We start from the raw sequence: 13,962 nt of genomic DNA on the forward strand, positions 1-13,962 counted from the left end.
AGAGGCAAGATGTTTGAGAACATCCAGTCCCTTTGCCAGCAGTTAGAAAAAATCTAACCATCCCAGAGAAAGAAGGAAAATAAACCCCTTCCTAGATTTAATTTGAATTTGTGACTCACTGTATTAATTAAAAGGAGTTTCTGACACAGATTAGAAAATGGAGGATGGATAACTTTTAACTACAAAAGCAAAGGATGAGTTGATAATAGTCTCCCAGTATGGTCTTCATTTTTTCCTCAAAAAGATAATCTAGGGCTGTATGTATTTCAAGTACTTTGAAATTTCAAATAGCTGGCCTATAAGAAAGCATAAACCTATAAGGCCATTTACGGAAGTGGAAAATAGACTTTTAACTTTATTGTTTGAGAGTATGATATGTCAAGTTAAATATATTTGAATATTAAAAATACCTTGTTCCTTAAAATGGGCTGAAGAACAAGAGCTTTCACATGGAGGAGCTTGTCACAGACCTACTGAGTCAGTTTCTACATTTAACAAGCTCCCCAGGTGACTTACGTATCCAATAAATCTAGGTTCAAACCAAAGATTTCTGTCTTACTGTGTGACTTTTGTCAGATTACTTAACCTCTCTGAGCTGTTTCTTCATTTATAAACTAGTGCAAATTAATGTTAATATGTGACTTTTCTTAATATTGTGTTCATAGTAGGTGCTCTATAGATGACAGCAATGACAATGATGATGGGGATTAGTTTAGCATTGCCAAAGATACTCCTAGCAAAAGCAGTAAGCAATCATGTTTAAAGCTAGATGACTGGAGTTCTGCCTTAACCACAAATATTTGGACCTCCCACCTTCATTCCTAAATAAATTAACATCAAACAAGTGGGGTTTTAAGCTTCGGATGACCTCCACACAACATAAGAAGAAAGAATACTAGGAAAATCTAGGAAAATGGACTTTTTTTTTTTAATGCTGGCTTAGAGGCTGAATTCAGCTGCCTGGTGACTTCACAGCTGTTCCTGCCGCCCTAGAGTGTCTGTCCCCTCGTCTCTATCCCCTCAGCTGGGTCTGCAACGCTGACTCTGGGATTTTCTTATAAAATTGCCTGATGGATGGGAGGAAGATCTGGAGGTTGGCTGGGGAAAAAATGAGTCATTCAGATTCACAAAGCAGTCTGCTTAGTAAATACTGCAAGAGAAATAAAAGTAAAAGCTGGCTTCTGTCTCTGGGGACTGTAGAAATGATTCTGACTTATCATGTCACTGAGTGGATTTGGGGGAAGCCAAAACTCAGAATCTGCTGGCAAGGAAAAGAACAAAGTTTAAAAAAAAAAAAAAAAAAAAGATAGGGAGGGGCATACCGGAGGGGGAGGGAATAAAAAGAGAGAGGGAGGAAAAGACAAGCGTCATTTAGGAACAGAGGTAGCCTGAAAGAAACAAGAGCTCCGGGATCCCAAAGCAAACTGTATAGTGAAGTGTTTTTGCATCTTTTCTTTTCCCCAGAAGAGATCCCTGACCAGACCTGTCATTTACTGACAGCCGTGCTGTTTCAGGCTCTTTCCCAGAAGTTCAGCGAAGAAGCTCTAATGTTGCTGTTTCTTCCTTTCCAAGTGAAGTGGTTTCCCTGGCAATGGACTGCCTCTCTCTGAGGTGCGTGTGAGTAGTTTGGGGGCAAATCTTTCTTTTCAGGATAGCTCAATCTCACCTATGGGGTGAAGATCTTTTTTTTCCAGAGATAATCTCAGGTATCTTTAACTGGCCTCACCAGTATTTAGGGTATCACTGGACAGCAGTGATTAATTTGTTTGGTGATTTAAAATGACATGTGAGTAGACAGCTCTAATATTTCGTTTCATTGCTCAGAGAGTGATATCTTGACCTCCTGGGGCAGGGAAGAGCCAGTGAGGTTTGATTTGGGATTGAATCTGTTTTCAGTAGATGCTTGACATATTCGATGCATCAATCTCATCAAAATAGTCTCAAGGATCTTTCTTCAAACTATTTTGGAAACTATAACTACTCCATTGTTTAGTAACAGTTTAGAAAATAGACAGCTTCTCGAGAATGGAAGACAGTGATTTAACACGTCAGACAAGAGTTTTCACTGATTTCTCACAGGCAGCATTTCAACCAGATGCTTTTGATTGGAAGTCTCAAGTTTTGTCCTGAAATTTCCAGATTCAAAACATCTCGAAAGGGGCATTGCAGCAAGTTTTATATACAGGGGCATGAAGAATGCGTTTGTAAAGATTTTACTGACCACCTAGCATGCTTATTTACCCATGTCATAATATATGTAATATCAACATTCCTTGTTAAGTTTAATAGAAAATTTGTGAACCATCAGCCAATTACTCTAATCATTGATTTTATTTTTAATGTGAGAAAGCATAAAATTATATCCTATGAAGTTGCTGATTTTTAAAAATTTTTCTCTTTTCAAATGGATTGGAGCATATTGTCACATTTCAGATCACAACTCCTTACCTCATTGTCCCTGAATTTTTGGTTGAACTGACCTCCCACAGTGGGGCAATAAACAGGTCCCAGAGCACAGGTTGCATTGTGTTTAATAGTAACACATTAGAGACTTGTTGGCTGTCAGTTGATGGAGAAGAACATCATTTATTGCTGGCTGCTTGCCTTGACATTGATTTCGTGGGCAGTGAATGGGTGACATTTGGGAAGAATGCCTGTTATGCCCGGCAAGATTGGCGGAATCTAAGTTGCTATGAGTTTTGGAACTAACTGCGAAATACTGTTTATCACATGTTCTCCTCTTGAATGAGGCCGTCTTTGGATTAGGATCCAGGCTTTTCTGTGTTTAGAGAAGCAACAGACAAAGCAGAAAAACTTGTAAAATATTTGTAGACCACTGGAGTGCATTAAACACAGTGAAATGCTTCCCACCTTTTAATGTCTTCCCTTTCTTTAAATTTCCTCTGCTTCATCTTGCTTTTTTGCCCAATATAAAGAGAATGCAACCAATAAGGAATAAAAAGCAACAGTGATTTTTTACTTGCATCTGTGCCTCCTGGAAGCCTTCTTTCTGCTTGCAGGATTCATTGATACATTTAGCTAACATCTCCTGTGTTCTCCACAGTATCCACCTCCGTGAGACACTCCAGATCTAGTCTGTGTACCCAGCTAGGAAGCACGTTGTAAAAATGACCGAAGAGCCCATCAAGGAGATCCTGGGAGCCCCAAAGGCTCCCGTGCCAGTGACAATGGAGAAGGGCCCCAAGAGCGAAGTTGTGGTCACCACAGTCCCCCTGGTCAGTGAGATTCAGCTGATGGCGGCCACAGGGGGTGCTGAGCTCTCCTGCTACCGCTGCATTATCCCCTTCGCGGTGGTTGTCTTCATCGCCGGGATCGTGGTCACCGCCGTGGCTTACAGTTTCAATTCCCACGGCTCCATCATCTCCATCTTTGGCCTGGTTGTTCTGTCATCTGGACTTTTATTGTTAGCCTCCAGCGCCTTGTGCTGGAAGGTGAGACAAAGGAGCAAGAAAGCCAAGAGACGGGAGAGTCAGACAGCTCTCGTGGCCAATCAAAGAAGCTTGTTTGCTTAAGACTGAGTGGGACCAAATGGGCCATATGGCCCCATGACACACCCGCTCCAACTTTGTCAGCCAATTCACCCCAAACCATTGTAAGAGAGAATGACCTTGGAGTTGGAGCGTGGAAGAATGGGGGTGGGTGGGAGTAGAGGGGCTTCTCCTCGTGTCTTTCTTTAGTGACAAACTTAACTCTAAGGGCTATGACTAAGACTGAAAAAATCCACTTTCTCTTTATATTAAACAATTTGGGGCTTTACATTAAATTTTTCTCTTTACCTTAAACAATTTGGGGTTACTGGGAGGTGTACAACATTAGACGACATTTGGTTCATCCTGGAAAGTAGCCAAGAAAAGATGAGAAAATAACAAGATAGACCTGGCATACCAGGCACCTGCCTCCAAAAGAAAGAATTCACACTTTTAAGAAGTCTTATAAAAACGTTCTACCAGATGTCTAAATTGCCTTGGACTTCATACTTCTATGAAATTCTGTGATAATTTTTGTCAGTAAGTTGATTCTCTGGCATCTGTTTTTACTTTTCACTTTCAGTAATTCATCACTGGTGGTACTTTATCTCAAAGAATAAACTAATATTTTTATGTTTTAACAGTTTTAGCTGATTATCTGTCAGAAGTAAAAAAAACAACAACTAAAAGGTAGTTAGCAGATGATGTTGGGTGTTAAATTAATAGTAAGATAATCTAATATAACACTTTTGATGATTTTTATATAAAAGTTAAATGCACATTTCATTCAAAATAATAAATACTCATTGCTGCTGTAACTTCTTAAATGGTTGCTTCTGTTGTAGCTATGTTAATTACAATTCCAAATTGCCCATCTTTGCTTGTCTCATTTGCAAGTTCTCAATTGCATTTCTCTCAAATGGGCACGTCGACTCTTAACTTTGAACTGAAGGATTTTTATTTTTATCATATCATTGTTCATTATTTCTGAAGAATAGTATTAATTATGTTTACTACATTCTATACGACTTCTATGCCTGTGCCATTAAATTTCTCTTACATTTTTATTAGTTGTTAATTATTTGTTAACAAGTGTTTCTGAGCACCAACTATATACCAGGCATAATGTAGATTCTCAGGCTGCTTGATCAGTTCTAACGAGGTTGCTGCTTGAATTCTTCTGTGGACATAAGAGTTCACAGCTAGGACTCTATCCCATAGCTCCAGTCAGAAATACTCCTTGTTCATGTAGTTTAAACCACATTAAATTAGATCAGAAAGATAATCAGGCATGAAGCCATTCTTAAAACTTGAAAGAAACAAAACAGAACAAGTCTAGTATAGCACATTCATTGAAAGGCATTCTAATCAGGGATTTAATTAAAATTGGCAGGAGCCTTCTGGCACTGACTGCTTCCTGGTGCTCAGGTAGTTTAGGTAATTGGAAACATCCTAATGACTTTGGAGGTCAGACAGTGGCACCTGTAGATCAACATTCCTCCCAACCAAATGCTAGTGAACAGGACTGCACTCATTTCAGCACAAGTGAGCCTGTGTTTTGACGTCCCCTTTTTCTGCTCCAAGATATTCAAAGGCTCACATTGCTTTATGAAGAGATTTATCAGGCAAGGTGTAAGGTTCTCCAGGCTGACCCAAACAGATGTGTCCAGCCTTCATTCTCCTTCCAACTTCTAAAACCTCCTTATGACTTTGGCAGACTAGGCTGTTCATCCATTTCTGTGTCAGGCTCTGATTTTCCTGTTTCCATGTCTGTTTAAATTTGTGTTTTCCCTCCCTCATAATGCCATCTTTTCCTCCTTCTCTATCTCCCCCAATCCTGCTTCTCACTGGTGCTTCAGCTCAAATGCCACTTCTTAGAAGCCCTCCCTTTTATCTGAAAGTAATTGCTCTTTCATGGGTCATTATTTATTCTCTGATGCCACCTCTTATTATCTACCACGTTGGTGGTATAAACATTTTATCCTCCTTCCACAGCACCTTAGAAGTATGTGATATCTTTTTATTTACCCCCATGTAATGCTGAGTATGATGCCTTGCACAGATTAGACACTCAGTGAGTACCTAATTGAGGTGTTAGATGAACCAAGGAATGAAAAATCTGAAGGTGAACAGGCTATCTGAAATTACAGTCCAATCTAATATCTTAAAATAAAGTAGTTTCATTCTTAACTCTCCTCAGAATAGGTCACCCCACTTTATCATGCCTCCACTGTCAGCACCTGGTCTAGATGAGGATTCACCAGCTTTGTTTACTTCTCCAACTATAGTTGCCCTTCAAAATGCTTGAAACGCAAACTCATGAATTATTTCCGGCCACCAGAGGGCCTCATGCTGCTACTCGAGTCCCTCAAATACAGTACTATAGAAAGTAATGTGTAACAAATGAAATAGGATCTTACTCTCTCAGATGAGATGAGCTGGGGGAGATTCTCCATTTAACTTAACCTTACCCACTTCCATAAGTCACTTCACAGTGACTATCTCGGGGTTCTCCTAGTATGGGAAGGACTTGCCCTGTCTAGGGAGCTTCCAGTCACGTTAAAAGGTACACACTTGCAAAGCTGTAAGAGATGGTCCTACAAACTGCGAATCCCAGCTCTCACAGAGGATAAATCCAGACTTGAATTACAAATGATCACAATTACCTCATAACATGTCTTTATTGAGCAAGGTCTATCCTTACAAATGGTTATATTATGTAGAAATAAGCAGGTGTTAAAGGAATGTATATACATAATATATGCCTAAAGGTATTAAAAAGGTAATCTGGCCCCATCCTGGAACAACAGAAACCATCTGTATCACCTGGTGGGATTCCCCATAAACCTCCTCTGTCATCCCATAGTGCACAGAAGCAGCTTTCACCTTTATCCTGTGCAGCTAATCTCTGACCCAGGTAAGAACTACAGCTGGCTAGTGGTTTTGCTCTCCGCATCTTACTGTCTTGGTTAATCTAGGGAATCTCACCTAGAGAAGACACTCAAGGAGGCCATGTGGATAGTGCAGAAGGCTAAGACCAAAGGATAAACCCAGGAGAGCCAGATCACAAATCTCAAACCTACCTTTTCCACCCCAAGTGAGGAAGGGAGAGAGAGATAGGAGATAGATAGATGATAGATAGATAACCTAGTCTACTGGGAAGCATTATAGTTTTGAACTTGAAAGACCTTAATATCATAGTTCTTGATAGTGTAACAGGACTCAACTGCATCTGATATTGCTCCATATTCTTCACCATACTCTGAGACTAGGAGTGTAAGTGTCTACTCTGCTTTGGAAATGAGGAAACTACAGTCTAGAGAGATTAAGTAACTTGTTCAACAGGATCCCACAGCAAGTGAGGCCTAGCAGCAAGAACAATAAGTTGACCACACAGTATGGTTACTCCGTCTAACTCCTTTTAGGCTGCTATCACAAAAATACCATAGACTGGATGGCTTATACACAACAGAAATTTATTTCCCACAGTCCTGGAGGGTAGGAAGTTCAAGATCAAGGTATCAGTGCCTGGTGAAGGCCCGCTTTCTGGTTCATTAGCAGAACTTTCTTATGATGGCTTTGTATGGTAGAAGGGACAAAGGGGTTCTCTAGGGCTCTTTCTTTCATAAGGGTATTAAATCCCTTTCATGAGGGTTCACCCTCATGAACTAATCACCTCCCACAAATCCCTCCTCCAATTACCTGGAGGCTTGGGAAGTCTATCACCTTGGATATAAGAGTTTGATGTATGAATTTTGAGAGATACAATATTCAGTCTATAGCACCCAGTTTTATGTTTAGCCATAACCAAAATTAGATCCAGAATATTTCTTTAGGAAACAGAGATAATATATCTATGATTGCTCCTCCTTTCCAAAAACTCTTATTAAAGTATAATAGACATGGAGAAAGTTTTACAGCTCAATGCATTTTTCACACACAAATCTGTGGAAATAACACCCAGATAAAGAAGCCAAATACTGCCAGCCCCAAAAGCTCCCTTTGTATTCACTTCCCATCACTCTCTCTCCAGCAAGAACCACAATGTGACCTCCAACACATAGAGTAGTATTGCCTGTTTTTTAACTTTATATAAGTGGAATCCTATAGCCTATACCCTTTGTGCCTGGCTTCTTCTGGGTAATATTATGTTAATGACATACATTCATGTTGTTGTATGTAGTTAGAAATAACTCATTCTCATTGTTGCATCAGATTCCATTGCACAAATACACCATCTCTTATTTATCCTTACTACTATTGATAAACATTTAGCTTATTTGCAGTTTCTAACCACCAAAGGTAGTATTTTTGGTAGCCAGCCTCTAAGATGGACCTCAGTGATCCTTGACTTCCGGTATTCATGTGTTTCTGTGTCCCCCATCCCCATCCCAAGGTTGGTTTGTGTAATCAATAGAATATGACAGAGTGATAGCACATCATTTCCTAGATATCAAGACATCTTGATGTTTCTCTCTCTCACCTTTGCTCTCACTTTCTCCACTTGCTCCAAGGAAAACCATCTGCCATGTTGTGAGGACACCCAAGTAACTATGCAGTGGTCCATGTGGTGAGGAGCGGAGGCCTCCAGCCAACAACCAGAGAAGAACTGGGACCTTCTAGAGACTGCCTGAGTAAACCTGGAAGTAGTTCCTCCACCCGTGGTATCTTGCAATAATTGCATTCCTGGCAACACCCACCAGCAAGGGCTGCATTGTGACTTTCATGGCACCTGGGCACTTTGTGGACCCTACCATCACTACAACACAAATGATGTATCTCACTCATTGGAAGAAGGAAATTGTACTGACAAGTATCAAGGGCCCTAGGCACAGTTCCTGCTGCACCTAATGGATACCTTGGCCCTGCACCCAACTGAGTTACTCCCAGATTCCTGGCCCTCAGAAACTAAACTTGAGATAATAAGTGTTTGTTGTTTTAAGTTGCTTAGTTTGAGGGCAACTTCTTTTGCAGCAATAAGTAGGTAATGTGCCATTATGAAACTTCTTCTACGTGATTTTTTATATACATGTGTATGTGTTTCTGTTAAGTATAGACCTCGTTGTGGAATTCCAAAATTAAAGGCTAGTAACGTGTTTGACTTCACTGCCAGACCCGTTTTCTGAAATGGCTGAATTAATTTGCTCTCCTACCAGCACGCTAAGCGTCTGGATGCCCTACAACTTCATTTATTGTTTACATTTTTCATCTTTTTCATTTCAGTCATTGTGGTGGGTATAATACCTTCTTTTGAAGTATTGAGAAAGGAGATGCAGCAAAAAAGGGTTTAGAGTAGAAAAATAAGACTTACATGTGGGCTTTGAAGGGGGAAAGCAGCAAGAGATAAAGTCTTGGAGAAGTGGCTCTGGAGATTGGGAAACCAGCCTAGAGACTGGAGGTTTACCTCATTAGTCCTAACAGCAGTATTTATCAAGCATCCATTATGCTCCAAATATCATGCTCTCAACTTCATAAGGAATATCTAATTTGTCCTCACAACAACCCAATAATGTAGATACTATCGTCATTTTGCAGATAAGGAAACTGAGTCATAGCCAACACTAATTGAGATCATGCAGCTATCCAAGAGTAAGGCCTGAATGAAAAATCCAGAACTCACTCATTTAACCACTATGCCTATCCTGCTGGTACACAGTAAATTTCTAGTACTCTATTCTTTTTAATTTTTTTTTATAGACAGGGTCTTACTTTGTCACCCAGGCTGGAGTGCAGTGGCACAATCATAGCTCACCACAGCCTCAAACTCCTGGACTCAAGCAATCCCTCCAACTCAGCCTCCTGAGTAGTTGGTACTACAAATGCATGCCATCACACCTGGCCAATTTAAAAAAAAACTTGTAGGGACAGGATCTTGCTATGTTGCCCAGGATGGTCTTGAACTCCTGACTTCAAGTGATCCTCCCACCTCAGCTTTCCAGAGCGCTGGGATTATAGGCATGAGGCACTATGCCCAGCCTCAGTACCCTATTATTAAACAAATGTCCCAAGTAGAAGCTGAGCAACACAGGGCTCAGGAGTCTAAGCTAAACAGTGAGGTCAGCAATGGTTTTGAGAGGCCAAGACTAAAACTGGAAATGATTACTGAATCATTTGCCATCTGAAATCAGGCCTTCTTATTACAACCTTCATACACTTGTAGTATTTTACACATATCAAGACAGTCTTTCCTGTTAGTGAACCTGGGATTCAGGACCCTAGCCACATTTTCTGCCACCAAACCTGGTACATTTCCAGCCTCCTTGAGTTTCCAGTGTGGAAAATTCAAGATTCAGAATATAAACCAGCTTCAGTCTGACACTAGAGGCAGGGAATGAAGGAAGTGCATAGCAGGAAGACTTAACACATGTCAGAGGAATCAAAGAAGGCTTCCTGCAGGCAGTGACTTGATAAGACCAGGACAGGTAGAGGAGTTAGCCAGGTGAAGCAATTAGCTAGGAAAAGCAATCTGGGATACCTCCAAAGGGAATATCATGAGTGAATACTGGAAGGTGATAGAGAAAGCTAGCCTTCAGTCTCTCCACATTACTGGGTCATTGTAAGGTAAAAATGAAAGAACTTGTTGAAGGTATTTATCAACTGAAAAATTCTGTCTAATATTCACAGTGCTCAAACTCATGACTAGAGAAATTTCAAATATTCGGGTCCTTATAGAGCACAAGTACTTCACTTCAATCTGTAAGCACTTGGGTGTCATTAATAAAAAGTATTATCATAACTAAAAGCTTTCTCGTCATTATTGTATCAAATACCATCTTTCTGAAGACAGTATTTTACTAAGATTAAAGTACTTGAACTTCAAATCCAGTTTTACCACTTACTAGCTGTGTGTCTCTGTATAAGTCAGTTTCTTTATTTCTCAACTTCCTCATCAATAAAATGGACATAATCGTAGTTCACCTCATAGAGTTGTAGTAATTATCTATTAATGAGTTAATAGATATCAATGCCTGGCACTCAACATATTAGGTATTATAATCTATCTCATAGCTGACATAGGCTTTAAGTGAATCTATATGACATATATAACTTTGGAAGCTATAAGAAAATAAGTTTAATTGGACATTAATGGAAAAACAGAAGTTTATTTGATGAATGCAAATGCAAAAGCTGAGACAAAATGAATTGACACAGAAACTTGCATTAGGCCGTATCTGTCAGCAACCCATTCCCTTCAAATCCGTGTACATATAGATGTTGTGTTTTTTCAGTCAAAGGTTGTTTGTGTTTAGTATATCCATATCCAAATTTACATATTTCAAAAATAACTTTGATACTATCAATCAACCTGATAACAGGCCACTTAATATCTGCTTGGTGCTTTAATGTGGACTTAGCATTTTCATTTACATTGCCTTGCTAATTCTTTCTGGAAGCTCTATAAAATGTTATCTACATTTTTAGATGAGGCAACTGAGGTTTGGAGAGGTTAATTGGTTTGCTCAGGATCAAATAGTTCATGTGAAGTAGAAATAAGACTCACACCTAATCCAGCTCTTCTGGCTGCAAATTCTTCTTCTTTCCATTGTATTTTGCCACTGCATTACTAACCCAGGCATTGTGTGTTCCTATAGTAAAACCTCCCTTGGGGTTCTATTTCCCTTGGCCATGTAGTTAAGAATGTTTCAATGTCTTGAAATTGGTTATGTCTACAGCTATGCTCTTTCTGATTGAACCAAACATTGAAGATGAAGTTATGATGGGGAATTTGAGATTTGCATCAAAATCCAAAATAAGTGTTGAGTTTTAAATCATGTAAAAAATATAACACAATTATGCAATACACACTTTTCACTAACCAGCACTTGTTGCCTTTGAAGTTTTTTGTTATTATCTTTGTTGCTTTGGAATTTTCATATTTGTTTTTTATTTGAGAAGCTTACATCTCAATAGAATTTGAGACATTGTCTTGATCAGTGGTTTCCAAAGGGCTGTCTGAGCAATGGCTACGTGAGACTCATCTAGGAGCTCTGTAAAAGCCAGGATTCCTAGGTTCTGACCCCAGAGATTCTGATTCCATAGAATCCCACACGGTAGGTTCAGTGTGGGACCCAGGAACATGGTTAAAAAACAAACAATTAAAATGTCGCAGGAAGTGCAAACTAACAATCACAATATGATTCAATTTTATTTCTCAATAAAGTTATAATAAAGTAGGAGACTGATAAATATAGTGCTGGTGAAAGGAGGGAACCAGGTCATATGACCATTCTTAAAAATTAAATGTGTATGCTCTTTATTCTTTCTATCAAACTTTTGAAAATTTATCTAAAAGATGTAGATGTAACAGAACTCTAAGAATATTTTTTTAATTTTTAATTTTAAAGATGTAGGATACAATTCGGGTTTAGATATACAAATGTCCATTATGCAAGTACCCTTGTTAATGGGGTGTGGCCCACCTCTCCTGGCAGTCTCCCACTATTGCCAATCTCTTTCTTGTAGTATTATGATAATTAGAACTCTAAGAATATTTATTTCTGTATTGCCAGCATTTACATGCATACACACACACAAATAAACTTTTGAATGAATTATGATGCATCTATATTATGGGCACTATGTAGCTAAAACAATAAATAAGTGAGGCACATTTGTATGCATCAACTAATATGGAAGGGTATCTGCAATACATTATGAGAAAAATCAAGTTTTAAACTGAAATTTATCATACATTACCAACTTATAAAATAAATTGAAAGTGTGGGTTTGTTTAAACAAAGAAAAAATATAGAAGAACACTTGGAGAACTGTTAAGAGTATTTACATAATTATGATGCTACTTCAAAGAAAAGAGAACAATTTTTTCTTTAGGAGCCTCTATACTGTTTAAATAGTTGAATGAGCAATAGTTCACTTTAAAAGAATACAGATTGAGAGAGGAAAATAAAGTGGAACTTGGAGAGACATTAAAAACAAAAATAAATAACAAGTAATTCTGGTGTCCAACAACATTAGAGAATTGCTGATTTAGGCTAGATTCCTTCTGCAACTGGGTTCTTTTCCATTTATTTATTCACTCATTTGCCCAATATTCACAGAGCACATACAATGCACATGTAGGTACCGAAAATTCAAGCAGTAAAAAGACATGATTTGCAATTGAATTAAGATGAGCCTGGCTAAGGTAGATCAGACACAAATGTTTCACAAAAACAATGAAAACCTGTAGAATTAGTTTCCCAATGTGAGTATTAAAACATACAGGTATTTGGATTCCAGCAACTCTGAAATCAAGGTAAAACAGGAACAAATGCCTATTGTAATTTGAAATAAATTCCGCAAGAGTCTTGAGCATAAAAGTAATGGGAGCACAACCTACTCTTTATTGGTATCCCCTTCCTTTTCAAGTCAATAACAATTGTTTATGGGCTGTAGCCTCATATGTGTTTTGGTCTTATTGTATTACAACGTTGGTGAATTAATGAATCAGTGATAATAGAGACTATTCACCATCCAACCACTCAAGAGGCAGTCACATCCTGAAAATACCCTTTGCCTAAGAAACCCTATCTCAGGGGAGATAGCCCAAGCAAGGGGGAGTTGAGAAAGCCCTTCATGTTGTTTTAAGGAATGCATCATCCAGTATTGAGTCGCAGTGGATCTGACACACATTGCTCACAGGTTTTCAAGCATTTTTGGTGGGAAATACAGGTCAAGTCCAAAAAAAAATAGAATGACACTTTTTCTCCATCTCAGTCTCCTATCAAGAAAAGCAAACACAGATGATTTTCCATTTCAAGTTCCAGTACAGAATGGATTGGTTCTTGTTTTGCTTGACTAGAGTAGTTGATGAGGGCTCAGAGACAGGCAGCCTGCCAGCCATAAATTAATTATGATCACATTGTAATATGAACTCAGAAAAACAAATAGAAAAGGGAAAGGGGGGTAGAGTCAGAAAATCTGTATGTTTGGAGAAGGTATGACCGTGATCATGCATATTTCAAGTGGCCAACACATGTATAGAGCTCATTGCCTTTCGGTATAGAGTGACTAGCTCAGAAACAGAAGGGATATTTGGAGGCAGGATTTGTGTTGCTACACTCCTCTGCAACTAGGCTCTATAATAAAAGTGCTTGCATCAGAGGAAGGCTGACCACACATTTTAGCACTTTCACAGTTCTAACTTAATCATGGCAGGAAGCTTTTCTGCTGCTAGTAGAACAAGTTGCGTCACTAGGAACATCTGACTCCAGGATCTAGTGTCAATCACTTTCCCTAAGGTCATTAAAAAATACTAGGGTGTCCCCTTACAGCATAAAGCCTCTGCCCGAGTGACAATTCAAAGGAAACACATAGCATGATAAATAATTGAACAGGTGGATTAAAGAAATGCCTTTCCTGCGTAAAATAAGAGGGGTGATTGATGGTTGTAAATCCAGGCTCTTTGGTGCATCCTCCTCCACAGCCTAAGGTTCTAACGGATTGAGCTACTCTTTTTCTTTTCTTTGCCTTT

At 39.0% G+C, this 13,962-nt stretch overlaps 1 protein-coding gene across 2 annotated transcripts in view; it reads left to right on the top strand.

Annotated features, from left to right (window-relative positions):
- The window catches only part of TMEM100 (transmembrane protein 100), a 5,651-nt gene extending 1,341 nt beyond the window's left edge, over nucleotides 1-4,310 (top strand). The window contains exons 2-3 of one of the 2 annotated variants that reach the window (XM_021707235.1): nucleotides 1,501-1,611; nucleotides 3,065-4,310. In XM_021707235.1, coding sequence (XP_021562910.1) covers nucleotides 3,129-3,533 — 405 coding nt within the window. In that variant the 5' untranslated portion in view covers nucleotides 1,501-1,611; nucleotides 3,065-3,128 and the 3' untranslated portion in view covers nucleotides 3,534-4,310. Of the gene's footprint in view, nucleotides 1-1,495; nucleotides 1,618-3,064 lie in introns of those variants that run through there. The other variant, XM_008074467.2, reaches the window with a different exon arrangement.
- The last annotated feature ends 9,652 nt before the right edge of the window (nucleotides 4,311-13,962 follow it).

The sequence above is a fragment of the Carlito syrichta genome, unplaced genomic scaffold (assembly GCF_000164805.1).
Source record: "Carlito syrichta isolate Samal-C Ts95f unplaced genomic scaffold, Tarsius_syrichta-2.0.1 Scaffold316465, whole genome shotgun sequence".
Lineage (NCBI taxonomy): Eukaryota > Metazoa > Chordata > Mammalia > Primates > Tarsiidae > Carlito > Carlito syrichta.